This window comes from Bombina bombina, chromosome 3 (genome assembly GCF_027579735.1).
Source record: "Bombina bombina isolate aBomBom1 chromosome 3, aBomBom1.pri, whole genome shotgun sequence".
Lineage (NCBI taxonomy): Eukaryota > Metazoa > Chordata > Amphibia > Anura > Bombinatoridae > Bombina > Bombina bombina.
In genome coordinates this window covers 180,002,546-180,021,379 of record NC_069501.1, presented here as the reverse complement: position 1 = coordinate 180,021,379, position 18,834 = coordinate 180,002,546, and the positions used below count along the sequence as shown (strand labels likewise).

General features: G+C 38.7%; 1 protein-coding gene across 1 annotated transcript in view; it reads left to right on the top strand.

Moving 5' to 3' along the window:
• Positions 1-18,834, top strand: part of PROS1 (protein S) — a 224,672-nt gene that overhangs the window by 25,118 nt on the left and 180,720 nt on the right. The window contains exon 2 of the mRNA XM_053706038.1: positions 8,264-8,421. Within this exon, the coding sequence (XP_053562013.1) occupies positions 8,264-8,421 (158 nt within the window). The remainder of the gene's footprint in view (positions 1-8,263; positions 8,422-18,834) is intronic.

The following is an 18,834-nucleotide window of genomic DNA, read 5'->3' as shown; positions in this document are numbered from 1 at the left end:
TGCTTTTCAACATAGGATAACTACAGAAAAAAAGAACATTTGATAATAGAAGTAAATTGGAAACTTTTTTTAAATTTTATCTTCTATCTGAACAATGAAAGAAAAATTTGGGGTTTTATGTCCCTTTTAAAGGGACAAGAAAAAAAGAACAAAACATCATATATAATAGACTATAGTTCAATCTTTCATTTAATAAAGTTTAATAAGTTAAAGCATCCTCTTAAACTGCCACCTCATTGAAGCCGCTTCTTCTTGTCCTTACAGCAACCTTTCTGTCCTTTGAATAGGTTGCGCCAAATACTTACTACAGAGGTGCGCTACTGCTTTCCTTGCATTGCCGGATCTCACTGAACTCAACTGCGCGTGCACTCTAGCATAGCACTGGCTGTAAATTCAGTTTCAGGGGGTAGAGCAGAGCGCCACTAAAGCTGTTATTTATAAGGGATTCATTATACCTCATCACAAGAAGCAATATTATAAAACAAATAGGTCGGGGGCGGAGCTAGCCAGCCTAGGAGATGGCCGCGGCTTAAGTGAGCTCCTGAGCCCTATCTGGCTGAGTGGCATTAAAAAGCCTAATCGAGGTGGGATAAAGTCACCCAGCAAAGTGGATTGGGCTAACTACTGCTCAGATAGCCTAATATGAAGCTGATGGACGGATCGTGATCGCAACTGGGGCGATAATACTACGCTACGCCTAGGCCCTGATCCACGCTAGATTTTGCGAACACCACACTCCGGACTCCAGAAGAACTACCCTGACCTGAAGCGGAGGTAAGCTAAAGGCGAAAGGGGCAGACAACAGGCCGTTTTTCCAATTGTACCTAGGAGTCCGGTAAGAATCGCAAAAGCTCCGGGGCGGAGCGCGCCATCTTTATAACTGCAGAGGCTTAATGGCTGCAAGCAAACACGCAGTCACCATCACCCTACCACACCACTCCACTATCATGAAAACATAACTAAGGGGACAAACATCCCATCATTGCAAGACTTGAGCAAAGATGCTATAAAGGCAAACATAGCAAGAAAAAGAGCAGGATAGGCATGAAAGGGGGAAGACATCGTGCAACATACTTTTTGCTAAGCCAGCATGGGAGACAGAAGGAATTAATCTAGAGGTAGGCCTTGGGTGATACACGTTATATCATATAAAAGTCTGGGTGCTCATGCAGTCACACCACATTCAACCAGTCCAGCAAACATAATTCAGCAGTTTTTTTTGTTTCTTGACATATGCATTAGAAGAGTGCATAACTTTCATAACCTCCGTGCTCTGGTGAATTCAAAATAAGAGATATACAGACTTTCTAACCACGCAGCACTGGCTTCTAGCTTGTGGGAAATTTCATCATGTCTCCTAAAAAAATTGGTAGAAAAGGGACAGTACCTAAGCAAAAAAGCCACCCCACACCCTCTGTAAACGATTTTTTCAAAACAGCAGAAACCAAGTCTGGCACACTCAATCCTTTAGAAGAACAAGACTCTGTAAATGCATACTCCTCCTCTGAGTCTGAATCTGAAACAATAGCAGATGCTGTCACAGTACCCAAAGCCTTATTTGAGTCACTACCCTCGAAAAAAGATTTCTCTACCCTGATTCTGCAGGTAAAGCAATGCATTAAAGATGAAATAAATGACCTAAAAAAGGAACTGTCAGATATTGGTCATAGAGTGGAGGTAGTGGAAGACACACAAGACACTCATGCGACAGCACTGTTAGATCTGCATAAGCTCATATATAAGCAAAATGATGTAATTCATGACTTAGAGGAAAAAATAGACGACGCAGAAAATAGGAGCAGGAGGCACAATATTAGAATCAGAGGGATACCTGAATCTATACCTGCATCTGGCCTGGAGCAGTACCTACAAGATCTCTTTAATTTCCTTATGCAAACAGAGTCACCTCAGATGATAGATATTGACAGGGCGCATAGAGCACTTCGTCCCAAGCCCCCGGACTCACAGCCTCCCAGGGATGTGATAGTACGTATTACCAATTTTCAGGTCAAGGAGGAGATCATGAAATCATCCCGAGAAAAGCAATCTATCACGTACGAAAACGCAAATATTCAGATGTTTGCAGATCTTTCGCAAAGAACTCTAACCAAACGCAAAGAGCTCAAACCTCTTACCTTGTTGCTCAGGAAAATGAACATTCCTTATAGATGGGGTTTCCCCTTCCATCTAATAATCATATGGCAGGGGAGGAGATTGGTCTGCACTACTCCAGGGGACATCCACAAAATCTGCAAAGAGCTAGACATCCCTACACCAGTGCTGGAAGAATCCCTGGGAACACAGGATCAGCAAAACAAAGAGTCTAGCATGGTCCAGCTACCTCAGAGGAAAATCTGGCAGCAAGTACAAAAGAAGAGGTCTCACAGAATGACTATAGGTAGTCAAAATCCGGAGTCTGAAAAGGGATGAGCGCACTGAAGCTGACTGTATCCTTTTCTCCTTTGTTGCAACGATTTCTCTGCATTGTTGTTTCTTTTTTTTTCTCTCCTTTCCCCTAGGTCTGACTCCTGAAGGACTTTTATTGGTTAACAGTTGGACTGTAGTTCAGGGCCACCAACCCTTCAGTATCAATATTTGCTATGACTATCCTGTTCATGCCTTACTGATTGCAATGTTTTGTTCTTAAATTGTAAACTCAATGTGCTCAGCCAGTTGGGAGATAATCTCCCTAGTAGTTTAGATGTTTTTCGTAACTCTTCCACTTTTTGGAAGAAGAATGTGGTTTTTTGTTTTGTTTTATGTTCATGTACTTAATTTTATTGTTGTCAATTTTATTGTATTGTTTAGCCCAGTGTGCCCGGATCTGTTATCAGGAGAACTTGGTAAGTTGCTACCACTACATTACCCATCACCACACATAGAAAACCATGACGAATAGGGAGGGTCAACAACAACAAGAACTGGTCATTATCACCCAAAACACGAAAGGTTTAAACTGCCCAAATAAACGTAGGATGGCAATAATTGATCTGCAGAGAAGGGGGGGGCACATCCTCATGCTTCAGGAGACACATTTCAAATCTAAACATATCCCCAAATACTTCTCCTCTAGCTATCCACAGCATTACCACAGCACAAACGCCGCTAAAAAAACAAATGGGGTCAGTATATTAATACACAAAAACATATCATTCACTAAAACTCATGTAGAATGTGATAGAGAAGGGAGATTTTTATGCATCACAGGGCTCCTATTTGGCAAACCAGTTACATTAGCTAATGTGTATGCCCCCAACAAATTTCAGAGCAAATTTATCAACACGATCACCAATTCTATAGTTACGCATGCTAAAGGTTCTCTGATTATTGCAGGAGACCTCAACGTCCCCCTTAACCCCAAGATTGACTGCTCTAACCCAGACACACGACAAAAAACTTCTAACATGCATAGTATTTGGCAAAATCTCAAATTGTTAGGTGTACACGACACCTGGAGATATTTAAACCCTCAGAAAAGAGATTTTACTTTCTTTTCGAGTCCAAATAAATGTTATTCAAGACTGGACTATGTTCTGGTAGACCATCTGGCCCTGTCATACATTAAAACTGCGGATATCTCACACACTACTTGGTCCGATCACTCATTAGTTTCTTGCAGGCTGGCGTGGCCTTCGGCTCCCTTGAAATCCTTTCAATGGAGACTAGATGAGTCTTTACTAGTGGGGAAAAATCAGGTAAAAAAGCTGGCCAAACATATAAAATCTTATTTCATTCTAAATAATACACCAGATGTTCAAATCCCGACCATCTGGGAAGCTCATAAAAGCACAATTAGAGGAGAACTAATTAAAACAAAGGCACTTACAACAAAGAAAAGGAGGGAACAACTCACCTTACTAGCCAAGGACATATCTAACCTTGACTACCTACATAAACAATCTCCGGATAACGTTCTAGTTTTAGAAGAGTTGACCTCTAAAAGAGATCAATTAAATAAGCTACTTCAGATAAACGCACAAAAGCAGCTATTATCCTTCCAACAAACATTTTATAGGGAAGGGAATAAACCCGGAAAGTGGTTGGCTCGGGCTTTAAAAAAAAGACAACAACAAACATATGTCCACTCGATTAAAACTGACACAGGTAAACATGTTGAGGACACTCACAAAATAGCTGAAGAATTTAAAAAATACTACCACAGATTATACAATTTATTCCCAGACAGGTCAGACCACACTCATCGCCATAAATGTCAACAATACTTAGATCAAGTTCAAATCCCGAAACTTAGTGCAGAACAAAAAGATGCTTTAAGTCAACCTTTCAACATTAAAGAGGTATTAGAAGCTATTAACACCCTAAAACCAAAAAAAGCACCAGGCCCCGACGGATTCTCTAGCCTCTACTACAAGACATTCTCTAAGTATTTGGCCCCCTATCTAACTTCTTTGTTTAATTACATAACAGATATTTCAGCCTTCCCAGACACCATGTTACAAGCTAATATATCAGTCCTGGAAAAAGCGGGTAAGGACCCAGACAAGCCGGCCAATTTCAGACCTATCTCTTTGCTCAATACTGACCTGAAGCTATACGCCAAAATATTAGCGACCCGAATTAACAAGTTTCTCCCACAATTAATACACCAAGACCAGGCGGGCTTCGTGCCCACAAGGGAGGCGAAGGACAACACTGTAAAAGTACTCAATCTCATAGACTACGTTTCTCAGACTGAGCTCCCCGCACTGTTCCTCTCTACTGACGCCGAAAAGGCTTTCGACAGACTGGACTGGACCTTTTTACAGGAGACACTGAGACGATTCGACTTCCCAGCACAGTTTATCCACAAAATTATGGCCTTATACACTAACCCAACTGCTCAGGTGAGAGTGAACGGGACGTTATCAGAAGCGTTCGAGATACGAAATGGCTCTAGACAGGGTTGTCCCCTATCCCCTTTATTGTTTATCCTTTCATTAGAACCCCTAGCAATCAAACTTAGAGCAAACTCTCGCATCACAGGTATACACATAGGAGACAATCATCACAAATTAGCCATATACGCCGACGACTTATTAATGACACTAGCTGATCCCCTCACATCTATTACTCATGCAATGACAGAACTAGAACACTTTGGCATGGTTTCTAACTTCTCGGTCAACATGTCCAAGTCCGAATTCTTACCGATAGGGATCCCGAAGAAGACACTAGATGAAATCACAGCGCTGTGCCCTTTGAAAGTACAACCCAAGTATCTTAAATACTTGGGCATCTATTTAACACCCAATAAATCTTCCACGCGTAAACATAATTACGGAGAGCTGATCACAGAGTTCCACTCTCTGACCTCCTCCTGGTTATTAAAAAACATTTCCTGGCTAGGCAGAATACAAGCCGCCAAAATGGTATTGTTACCTAAAGCACTCTATATCCTACAAACTGTACCCATCCAACATATCTCCACGGAGATTAATATTTTACAAAAAATCATGAATGACTACATATGGCGACGCAGGCCGCCACGTATTAATAAAAGTACGATTTACAAATTACCAGCACAGGGAGGCCTAGGTGTACCACATCTCAGCTCATACAAACTGGCCATTTCCCTTCAAAGAGTCATTGATTGGTGCAAACCGGAGGGCGCACAGCATAAAGGATGGGTACAGATAGAAACCCACTTAGCTGACACGCATTATATGGGCAATAAATGCTGGAATCTTACAGCTTTAAAAAACCCTAATATCTCAAAATCCTGTATCACTAATGAAACATGGAGGGACTGGTTACTAGTCCTTAAAATGTTCCCAAAAATATCCACAAAATGCTCCCCACTCACAAATTTACTAATAAACCCTGAATTCCCCCCAGGCCTTCAAAATGTAAAGAACTTAGACACCTCGCCTTCTTCTTACGTACAGATACACTCACTTTTAAACAGTGGCAAGCTAAAAACAAAACAGCAAATAGATCCAATGTCGGTTCCTTTCTTTGCCTCTTGGTTTAATTACCACCAAGCTAGACACTTTATTATATCACATAGATGCAAGGCTGACTTCTTACGACCCCCAACACAGTTTGAGCAAGCGTGCATAAAGGAGTCAAAATCCCTCAGATCAGTCTCATCACTATACAGATTAGTTTTGGAGAATAGATTTCCAAAGCTACCTTCATACACAACGGGGTGGGATAGAGAGCTGGACACAAACACTACACATAAGGATTGGCTTGATAGATTTAAAAGGCTAACGCGGTCTGCACATTCTTCAGGGGCGAAAGAAACCAATATAAAAATATGTATGAGGTGGTATTTAACACCGGCAAGACTCAAACACATATATAAAACAAACTCAGGCACCTGTTGGAGAGGTTGTGAGCAGGTGGGGCATATGAAACATATTTGGTGGGACTGCATACCCATTAAGACCTTCTGGGTAGAAATTTTCAACAATATCAACCAGGTCCTACACACACAACTAAACCCAAATGTGGAGGTCACTCTGCTTCAACACATACCTCAAATAACATGTAAGATACGTAGGCAGTTATTCCAAATTATGATAAATACAGCAAAACAGATGATCCCCAGATACTGGAAGTCCTCCAAAACCCCTGATATTAATGATTGGAAGAGATTAGTTAGCAAAGATTTGATGTTGGAAAGGTTTCATTACTTGCAAGTGGGTAATTTAGACTTCTTTGAAGATATGCTCTTTTTATGGGAGTCTTTCCAACGTGGGCACAACTGAGAATAACCCCCTTTTTTTTTTTTTTAGACACAATTATGGATATAAATGGAATTTAGCTTTTGGTCAGGGCACACTGGGTTCACTTATTATTATTTATTTATTTATTTAATTTTTATTTACTGTTGTTATATTTCCTTATTTTCCGGTATTTTTTTTGATAAAAACTGTTCGCATCTTATTTTATTGCGCACAGCTGAGGCGCATACAATTTGCAATGTTATAAAAGGTCATCTGTCAATAAGCACAGTCCTACATCTTAGAAACACAGGCTCCCTATACTGTATGCATTTCTAGAAACTTTCATTAAGTGGGATAGCCAAAGACTTAAGCTCAGATGAAAAGAGACAATTGCACATGGACTGCATTTTGACCTGCTGAAGGCCTTTGTAACTTCAGGTCACGGGCGTATAAGTGCCACAGCTGTCCTTAAAGATATACTGTAGTTACGCTGTTTTCTTTCTTTATTCTTTTGGATTTTGTTTGTTTTACACTCTGTTGATGTGAAAATTTAATAAAAATTGAATATATAAAAAAAAAAAAAATAAAACAAATAGGTCATTTTATTTTCTACCGCTACTACAAGTTAATTTCATATAAAATATTTAATATTCCTTATAAGCCTCACACACACATAAGTCACAGACCTCTTAGACCAGGTGTACTGTGAATCACAATGCATGATTTACAGTTCACATAGGTGTCACAGCGGAGGATTTCAAGCACATGCGCTGCTAGTCTGTCTAGGATAAGAGAGCAAGAAAGCACTGAAAGAGAAAGACAAGGGGCGTGGCAGACCTTTCATATAGACTGTCCCACACTTCAGCTGTTTAGTATGCTAAATATTGAAGCCAGGGGGTGGGGTGCCGATATTGATTGACAAGTTTCATTATGTATTAATATAATACAAATAAAAGTGCTTGTTTGTTATTTATTAATCATCTTTATTCAGTAGGCATTTTACAGTTAACTAAAATGTTTATTTCACCCTTTTGTGAAATGTTTACTGATACTTTAAATGCATTGCGTAAAAAAGTAATTTTAGTGTTTTTTAATAGTCTATTTGCCAATTTGAATGTATAACCTTATTTTACTTTTGTCATGGTTTAAAAAAGTTGATTTCCATTAATGTTTATTTAAAGTGATGATAAATCCTAGCGTTTCAAAAACTATAGGATTTACCATTGCTATAAATAAAGGTGACTTTCTGTCATGAAGTATGAAAAATGTAGACAGAAAGTACCTTTTGCCTAAACTGAGCACCTCCAGCTGCCCTTGGCAAAAGTCTTTCTTTTTTTCCAGTGAAGTGACGTTTCCACTGCACTTTGCCATATGGCAAGCATGGCTATTGGCTAAGTGATGGAAACGTCACCTCTTTGAAAACAAATACTTTTGCAGAAATTGGCAGGCGCGTAGTTTAGGCAGAAGCTTGTGGCCAAATAAAGGTACTTTCACGTTAAAGGGTAACATTCTGTCAAAGCCAATATTACTGAGATAATTCTCATCACAACCAAAATAATTTAACAAACTAACATATTGTTTGTTTTATAAAGTTTTATCTTCACAGCATGCATCTCAGTTTCTTCACCGGAAACGCAGAGCAAATTCATTCCTGGAAGAAAGTAAAGAAGGAAACCTTGAAAGAGAATGCATTGAAGAATTATGTAACAAAGAAGAAGCCAGAGAGATTTTTGAAAACCATGCTGAAACCGTAAGAAATCTAAAGCACGGCTTTTAAATAAATAATTGTACAACAACTGAGACAGCAGCTAGATAAGACCGCTGCTCCTTAACTTGTGGTGGCGGACTGCAATCATCCTGATCTGATTCAGATGATTGACACCCCCTGCTAGCAGCCGATTTATCGTGAATGTTCAGGGGGCGACATTGCACAAGCATTTCACTAGAAATGCTTGTGCAATGTTAAATGCCGACAGCGTATGCTGTCTGCATTTAGCATTGTCGGGCAGACATGATTTGCAGCGAATTATGCCCGCCCGGCACTTGGTAAATCTACCCCATAGAGTTTGATGTCAGATAAGAATCATAGGCCCAACAAGTCTGCCCAAAATTTCCAAAACGTATAAGCTTATTTAAATCAGAAGGTGTTCTCCTCTTAGCAGTACAAAAGGTAGTACAAAATATCTGAAAAAGTGTAGGCACAAAACTGCTAGGAATATTAAAGTTAAAACATACCTTTATTCAGATTCAATTTAAAAGGTGCAACAGTCTTACAAGTAAGACAGTGACCTGGGGCATAGGTACAACCTGATTATATACAGTAAATTACATTAAGTATTTTTTTCCCAAAGGACAAGGGAATTAGCATACAAGATAGAATCCAGTTGTATGAGATCTAAAAACACGTTTCTCCTTTTCTGTATTAAAAGAACAAATTATTTGTTCGCTGGAGAAGATATACAACTTTCAGCATTTGGGTTTAACACACTTCACTATATAATCTCTTGAGTCAGTGCTAATGTTGTAATCTAGACAGGCAACTGTGCTTTACCAGTCGTGTAAGAACATAGCACCGGCACAGAATTATGCTGTATATTTTTTTAAACATGTCTTAAGGTACAAAGTATGTTGTGATGATTTAGCTGTAATCACCCTAGAGAAAAAAATAACCTTGGTGTATGGGCTGTCAGGTAGGTCAGTAAATAAGCTGGGGTTGTAAATAAAGAGAAACATCTATAATTAATGCTTAGACACCTTCTATCTTTATATTAAATAGTTTGGTGCCACTGTATACAAACATAGGTGCAGGTTGTTAAAGGGACATTAAAGGGACAGTATACTGTAAAATTGCTTTTCCCTTAATGTATTTCCAATGACTTGTTATACCAGCTTCTGCGTATAGAATGTATGAGAAATTGCATTTTCATGTTTATTTGTGTATATGAAATTGTTAGTTTTGTGCTTTGAAACCACAGCCTATTACAATGGGTTGAGCTTGCAGGTTTAATCAGATCTAATTAAGTTACCACTTTGTGTACACACACATACTTCCTTATCTTATGTCTGTTTGTAAACCAAAGCCCAATATTTACAGAGAACAATTGAAAATTATATTATTATTATTATTAGTTACCTCTTCTACACCCCACCAGGAGTGTAATTTATTCTGCTGGCTGTGTTTACATAATCTGTCAGTAGCCTGGATTTAAGTATAGACACTTTCTGTATATGCAGGGTTACCACAGGCTAAATCAGCTATTTCAAATGCTGAAATAAGAGTAAACAATTGACTTGTAAACTATTTAATAAGCTCCAGCAGGTAATATAGATCATTTGGAACGATTTAAAGGGGATACAATGTTTGGGTAAAGTTTCCCTTTAACTGCTCGGCACAAATACAATAGCAGTCTCTATTTTTTATAGCTTATACCTCCAGGCTGATAAGTAAATACATTTTTTTAAAAAAATCTTATGGTGCAGACCCTAGTGCTTAATTTTAACATTTGTCTCAAAGAAGAAAGAACTATGAAATCAAAATTATCTAGATTTCACCAAAAATATATAGGACATTCAGCACTCTTTATATAATTTAGTAACAAAATTGATTAATTCATCGATTAAAAGTGCACACAAAATATAACACTTTCAAGCAAATAAATAAAAATATCTCTCTATACAGCATATGCAACCAGTCTGAAACCACTTAACTTTAATGCTCTATAAATGCTGTACTGCTCCTTTAAGAACTTTCCAAAAAATCATCCTCTTAATCTATGTTGCTAATTGTGCACAAAATTAGAAGTCCGTGCAATAGGTAAACTTTGTTAGTAATTCATGAAATAATTCTGTAGATAGATGATCACTGCAGTGTAAGGAGTTAGGTCTAATGCTTTGTAAAGAGTATAGCAGCCAGCAGCCATTGCACCTTGCTTTAAGGGACAGTATACACTCATTTTAATGTAACTGCATGTAATAGATACTAGAGCTGCGCATCTTCACCTGTCTCACGATTCGATTACGATTATCATCGTAACGATTCGATTACGATTATCATCGTAACGATTCGATACGATTCGATTCTACGATGCATCAAGATTACTGCACTATTTTTGCCCATTTTTTTAATTTTTCAGAAAAAAAAATTCAAGCAGTCAAAATATTGAAATAAACTCTTTTTTTATTTTATTAGCTCAAAAAAGGACACTCTTCCTGTGGCAAAGTCTGAACACAGCAGACAACAATAGTTTATAGAACAGTAAATACTAAATGGCAATTGTTGTATTGGTTTGGAAACAATATTATGGCATCAAACTGTAGTTACAGAGTACGTAGTGTAAAAAGTGCAGTGCTCGCAGTGTACTTCTTCAATAAAAGAAAATATTTAAATGTATATTTTATATATAGTAAGTACACTATACACTTGTAAAGAAACATGAACAACAAATAAATGTCTAACCTATCTATGTTGGTTTTAATTTAATGTCTTTCTTTACTTACTTAGTAATAATAATATAATAATAATAGACATTAAATTAAAACCAAAATAGATAGGTTAAGCTTAAGTTACCACCATAATACCTTATTTGTGTGAAAATTGTCCTCCTCAGAAAACAAAACATAAATACCTTATATACGGTACAAAATTACAGGTGCACTCCACTGTGCCTTCATGACTGTCAATTTGTGGCAAACAAACATCACGTGAATCTGGAACACAACACACAGCACAGAGTGTGTGCACACAACACACACATGTGATTGTGACATATACAATTAGTTTACACAGTTACAGACTTACAGTAGTACTAGAGAGACATTTAACCCGTTAAGGACACAGCTTTCAGTTTGCTCAATTGTTTTATGACGGAAAAATTCCGTCATATGTCCTTAAGAGGTTAAAACAAGTAGCATTGAACTGAACTACTATAACTACAGTTTCTTCTTGATGATTGATTATATTATCTTTATGGGATCACAAATATAATTAGTTAGTTATTAGTTACTGTTAAAGCAGTACTACACACAACGAACAGTGACTGAGTCTGTCACTGAACACAGTACACAGCAGTCACAGTCACACACAAAGAAACAATACATAAAAAAGCACACAGACATCAAGGAGTAAATCATGGTGAAGAAAGGGTGGCACGCCACTCACCTGAGGTGTGTGTGCTTTATTTTTGTATTGTGCTGTTGTATGTGTGTGTGTGTGCTTCTGTACTGTCTGTAGGGTGCAGTATATTTGTGATCCAATAAAGATTTACTCAAGGCATTTCCTTCCCCTAATATAGTGGTTTGGCTTCAGTCTCACTCTCTGCACACTCATAGACAGTTAGACAGTCACTAGACAGACACTAGAGACACAGTGGGACACACTCAAACAAAAACATTCAAAGGCACCACAGCCAGTCAGCCACAGTCACACTCACACACACTCATAGACACTTAGACAGACACACATACAAACAAAAACATTCAAAGGCAGTTAAGGCACTCAGTCTCACACACACTCATAGATAGATACATACAAACAACATTCAAACTGGCACTCACTCACAGTCAGTCGTGTAGTGTACTAGTATATTTTGTGATCCAACAAAGATTTACTCAAGGTTTTAAGCTTCATTTTTCAAAACGCTATAAGCTATATAACAGTAACAAATATAAAATAACTTAACAGTAGTCTGCACTGGGCAGTGGGGCACACAGCACTTTCTTCTGGATGTGCCAGAAAACATTAAATATTAATATAAACCTGAATCACTACTCAGAAAGAATTATGGAATATGTAGGTTTTTCTGTAAGAACACTAGTTGATCCACATGCTCTGGTTTAAGGGTGCTTCTTTTTGCCGTTACCACATCTCCTGCAGTGGAGAAAACCCGCTCTGCAGACACGCTTGTACCTGGGATACACAAGTATCGCTTTGACAAATGAGAGAGGAGGGGAAATATGACCTCATGTACATGCCACTAGTTCAAAGGGTCTTCAGTGAGAGGCAGAGATGGGGCTTTACAATATTTCTCTATTTCCTCTTCAGCCTTGGCATAGGGGGTCTTCTATTGTACCTTCAGTGTCAGTGAAAGACTGTCCCAGCAAAGTCATGAGCAGCGATGTGGACTTTCTTTTGGGAGGAGAAGGGTTATCCTCCTCGATGGGTGATTCTTCTTCCAGAGTTTCTTTTCCCTCAGGCAGTGGCACTTAATCCACGTTTATCCTCCTAGATGTAACTGTACTAGTACACTCAATCTGTGTTTGAACAAAAGAATAGAAAAAATAGCATTCATTATTACCTCGAGCAGCCAGCCAGCTAATGCTATGTGTGTGCTCAGAGAGACAGTAACAGCTCACATCTATTAGGACTCGGGAGTGGACGGAGGAGGAGGAAAGTTGACTGACTGTGGCGTTTTCGAACTGACTTATATAATAAACCGTGTACTCATTAAACTAGCTACTAAGCAAGGTACTGCTAGCTACTGCTAGCTAAGCCTATTTTGTTATGGATGGTATGTTTTATGTTTGTTTTCAATTTATACATTTTTCAAGAAACATGATGCAATTAAAATTACCTCCAAGGATGCAGCCTCCTCAGTCACTCCTCTGTATATCTCCAATCTCTCCTCCTCTGTGAGAATCAAAGGCAGTCCCTTAAAACGAGGATCCAGGGCAGAGGCTGTATAAAGTATCTTCTTCTCTGCCTCACTGCTGTACCTCTTCAGGAGATCTGTTTTGATGGCATTCTTGATCTCATGGATCATGGGTGTGTCTCCCATGGTGTCTGTCATGTTCTGGAGCAGTTGTGCATTTAGAGGGGCAATGAGAGAAACAGTTGGATTGCGCTCTTCTGACATCAGTGTGGTTGCATCTTTCATTGGCTTTAATGCACTCACAGCATCCTCTGCATTTGACACATCTGTTTCGTTGAGAGTGCAGAGATCTGACTCACTTTTTCTGACTTCTGGAGACAACAATGTGGCACAGATTGCAGGTTGCTGTTCTAGGAACCTCTCGACCATGTCATATGAGCTGTTCCACCTTGTTGTCACATCAGTTATCAGCTTATGATTCTTCAGGCCAAGACATTTCTGTTTTTCTTTCAGACAGTGGTTTGCTGTAGTGCTGCGGTGAAAAAATGTTGATATTCGTCGCACTCTGCCTAAAAGCCTGGAGAGCGTGGCCACTTTCAGCGCCCGGTGGGATGCGAGATTCAGTGTATGGGCGAAGCATTTTACATGAGGGAATTTTCCAACTTGAGCAGCAACAATCATGTTCGACGCATTGTCGGTCACAAGCACTACAGATTTATCGGACAGCTGCCATTCTTCCACAACACGAGACAGTAGCTCCGCCAGATGAGAACCCGTGTGAGACTCATAAACTGCTCTCGTTTGCAGCACATGCGACAAGATCTTCCAGTCCTTGCTAACGTAATGTGCAGTTACTGTTACATAAGACTCCGTCGTGACTGAACTCCATGAATCACACGTTAATGCGACTCGACTGGCTTGGCTCATTGATGCAATTACCTGAGCTTTTGTTTCGTGGTAGAGTGCAGGTATAACGTTTTCTGTTAAGTGATTGCGTGACGGGATCTTATAACGTGGCTCTAGCGTCTTCAACAGGTTGCGAAACCCAAGGTTTTCCACAACAGAGTAAGGCCGTAGGTCCTTCGCTATGAAAGTTGCCACAGCTTTGGTTATTCTCTTCCCTTTTTCAGAGTTGGGCGGCAAAGTTGACAGCATTGCATCAATTCTTGGCTGATGAGCTTCAGCTAGTCTTGTTATTTCCTTGGCAGTGGCACTGGCGGCAGCGGCAGGGGTTAGCATCTCAGAGTGAAAACGTCTAACGTGATTTCTCAAGTTAGTAGTATTCCCTAGGTATTTAATTTTTGTGTGACAGGCTTTACAAACCGCGTGTGTCTTGTCCAATTCCTGCTTTCCAGTATGTTCATAAAATCCAAAATGTGCCCAGATGCTTGCTTTTAAAATGCTAGGTGCATTTTTTATCTCTCTATCTTTTTTGTCTCCCTCTGTCATTTTAGCATGACATGTACATATGTGACGGATGATGTTGAAAATGTTAAAAAAACACTAAGTTCAAGTTGTCAAAATGTCAAGCCGCAAATGTAAAATAACAAGTACTAGTAACTTCAACTACTTGCCATACATTTTGCCAACATAATTTTTAAAACGAATTGCATTGCAGGGGACATCACTCACTGACACTGTAAGTTACTGTAATATATTACACACTTAAAGGTGCAATGAAATCCAAACATTTACTTTCATGATTCAGATAGAGAATACAATTTTAAATAAACAACATAACTAACTTATATTATTTAATTTGCTTAATACTTCTCAGATATCATTTGTTGATGAAATAGCAATGCGCAACACACATTAGTGCACGACACAAGGAGGAGGCGATGCATTTCAACAAAGGATAAGCAAATGATATAATAGGGAAAGTTGTTTCAAATTGAATGCACTTTCTTGAATCAAAAATTGGGTTTTATGGCCTTTAGTTTAGTATGTTTAAAAATGCAGCTTTTAGCCTTGTTAAATAACTTCTAAAACAGGGATTGGGTTCTTCGGATTGGCATGTGGCATCTTTTAAGAGAGCACTCACCACATGCATTTGCATTGCAATTGCATTGCATATATAAAATGTATTATATTAAATAAATAGTATACTATTATTAGATATATAATATAAGTATATATTATTTTAAATATTTGCACTTCAGACCAGGCAAGGCATCCATGTGAAAAACATCTACAAGATTATTGATTGTAGTATTGTAGAGGGGCCACAGATCGGCATCCATGTGAAAAACATCTACAAGATTATTGATTGTAGTATTGTAGAGGGGCCACAGACCGGCATCCATGTGAAAAACATCTACAAGATTATTGATTGTAGTATTGTAGAGGGGCCACAGACCGGCATCCATGTGAAAAACATAGATAGATTAGAGAGTAATAGACAATAGTATACTATTTATTATTTATAATAAATTTTATATAGGCAATATTCAATAATGCAGCAATTTGCAATTATGCAGCAGCCTGAGCCTCAGTCAGTCAGTAGTAGTAGGCAGCGTTAAGTAAATAATATTGATTTGATAATTAATCATTTAATTGTACCCCTTATTGTTGTTGTATACCCCTTATTGTGCTCTTTCAGTAAGCTAATTAGTAATTACTAGGCAAGTAGGCAATGGCATAGGCAATTCAAATTATGGCATGGCAATGGCATTGGCAAAATGTACGACGTTTTGGTAAATAAATAAACTTTTAAAGTTATTAGTTTCTCACCATAGGTCTCCTCCTCTGTCTCTGTCTCCCACAAAATAAAAATGAGCCCGCCGTGTAACTGTATACCGCCGTGTATACTCAGAGTCGGAATCGTCATCACCATCATCAATCTCTCAGGCAACAGTCCTGCTCCTACTGCGTAACTTCGGCACTTCCAGAGACCGCCCATGGAGCGCCCATGTTGCTTTATTGGGTGACGTGACGTCAGTGACGTTAAAACGCTGTACCGCGCACTTTTGCGCACTTTCTGTTACTTGTCCTGGAGGCGGGGTCACGTGGGTAACGTGAATCGATTCTCGCGCCTCAGCGCATTGATGCAGAATCGTTTTATGCCGCATCAAAACAATTATTTTTGACAGCCCTAATAGACACTACTATAAATAATAATATGCACAGATACTGATCTAAAAATCCAGTATAAAACCTTTTTAAAATCTTTATTACAAGCTCCCAATTTAGCACTGTTGAAGAGATTTGTTTGGAACACCCAGTGAAGGGGTCTGAGAACAGACCCTTCCCTGCATATGAATATACCCATTATACAAAAAGAAGCTATGTAAAGTCTGTATACATCAGTATACATCTAAAACTTTGAGGCTTGGTTAGGAGTTTGAAAATCAGCACAATGTTATTAAAATAAGCAAAACTATAAATTTTTACAAAAACACCCCCCAGATGGGCTATATAAATGGATCATCTCTACAACACATTTATGCAAAGAAACATCTAGTGTGCAATGTCTATTTAAGTGCGGCAGATGCTGCGGTCATGAACCTGATGGATAAAACGAAGTACAGCAGAAGGTAAAAGGGTTATAAGAGGAGGAAAAATGGGACTCTCACTCTAAGGTAAAACCTTTTGCGCATCAGTGTTAAAATTAGCTTATGGAACTTTTTGGGTTTATGATCCGGGAGAAAATATATTGGTTTAATGGCATTGGGAAACTGTATTCTTGAAATGAAGTTATCAATGTTTCCGGCTGCTTTTTCTATAACAAGGTTCTCTCTTCAGTTTCTTCTTTTAACTCCATACAAATAATAGTTATTCAAGCTCTGCATCTTGATACTGGGCACCATTATTTTGGATCACATGTATTCTTGCACCATGTGACAGAAGCAGTGAACTCTCACACATCAGTGACCTCACCGGCTTTATTACCGATGTAACTTGCATCTAAGTTTAGCTTGCACAATACAGAGCTGTTACATAAACATACAAATGTCCTCAGGAATAATAGAGCATTGCAGCCGGTGCAAAAATGTAAAGCTCCCTCTCTGTACCATGCACATAAAACTGAAGTACATGATGCTGCTTATAAGACATCTGTGAATGTGCACCTCTTTTGGCACAGTATGTTAGAATACATAAGCTCCAACCTCCACCAATAAGGGGTTAAAAAAGAGAGCAGCTTTGAAGAGATCTTCAGGTCAGTAGTATCTATTTTTTTGTAGTTGTGTTCAGCAGCTTATAGGGCATATTTATCAAGCTCCGAATGGAGTTTGATGCCCCGTGTTTCTGGGCGAGCCTGCTGGCTCGCCAAAAACAGCAGTTATGAAGCAGCAGTCACAAAGACCGCTGCTCCATAACCTGTCCGCCTGCTCTTAGCAGGCGGACAGACATCGCCGGAAATCAACCCGATCGAGTACGATCGGGTTAATTGACACCCCCCTGCTGGCGGCCTATTGGCCGCGAGTCTGCAGGGGGCGGTGTTGCACAAGCTTCTCTTGTGAGCTGCTGGTGCAATGCTGAATACGGCGAGCGTATTGCTCGCCGTATTCAGCGAGGTCTGTCGGACCTGATCCGCACTGTCGGATCAGGTCCGACAGACCTTGATAAATAGAGGCCATTGTCTTATGTTTAACTGAGTGACTAAGGAATGATACAGATCTTGTCTCTTATGTTAATGGATGTAATACTATCATAGTAGACCGTTGATGACCAACGTGCAGTAAGTTGTGAAAATAACACCAAACGATGCTTCCAATGTGGGTAGCATTTGTAATTTGAGTAGGGAAGCTACACTATACAAACAGCAAGATTACAAGTAGTGCGTTATGAGTTTTCTGCACACAATGTGGTCTTTTGACAAACAATTTCCATTGTGCAGGTATTACAAATCTTGAAAAATTGCAATTGCGCGTGCACATTCGCCTTTTACGCAACAATCCTTTCCGCACTCGAAGAGCTGTAGTTAATGCTTTTCCGCAACAAAAAAGTTTCACAAAGCACTTCATAATTACATTACAAAGTACACTCATACTCATAGTAACACTGTCTAATAAAAAATATAAAAAAAAATATTACACACTAAAGTTATAAGTGCTCAAAGAGATGTGATCTCGGGTGTTAGAAAAACAAAAAATGCAGACACAGGGATTTTACATTGACATACATACACATATCTAGAGAAACATGGATTTATATGTATAGACGTATGTTTAGCTATGGAGATAATAAAAAGATTTCACATTACAATCTTATGCACATTTAACAATATCTCAGATGCTTTTTCAATGGGATATTTGCATATAGATCTCGAGATATCTAGACATACTGTATATATATTCATATACATCTCACAATAAATAGATATATCAGTCCAAATATCATCAAATATATAGAGAAATATTTATTCATAAATAAATAGAACATATTTGGTTGCGAAAACAATTTCGCAATGTGAAATATTTGCATTTTCATGTACACTTTTCAAGGAGAATACGTCATGGGCTTTGCATAACATATACTGTATTTGTGTTTTGTTTGTATTTTTTTCTATTTGTCTTCTCCATTGATTTCTATGGGGAATACGTGAACGAGCACGCGATTTCGCCATTTGCATT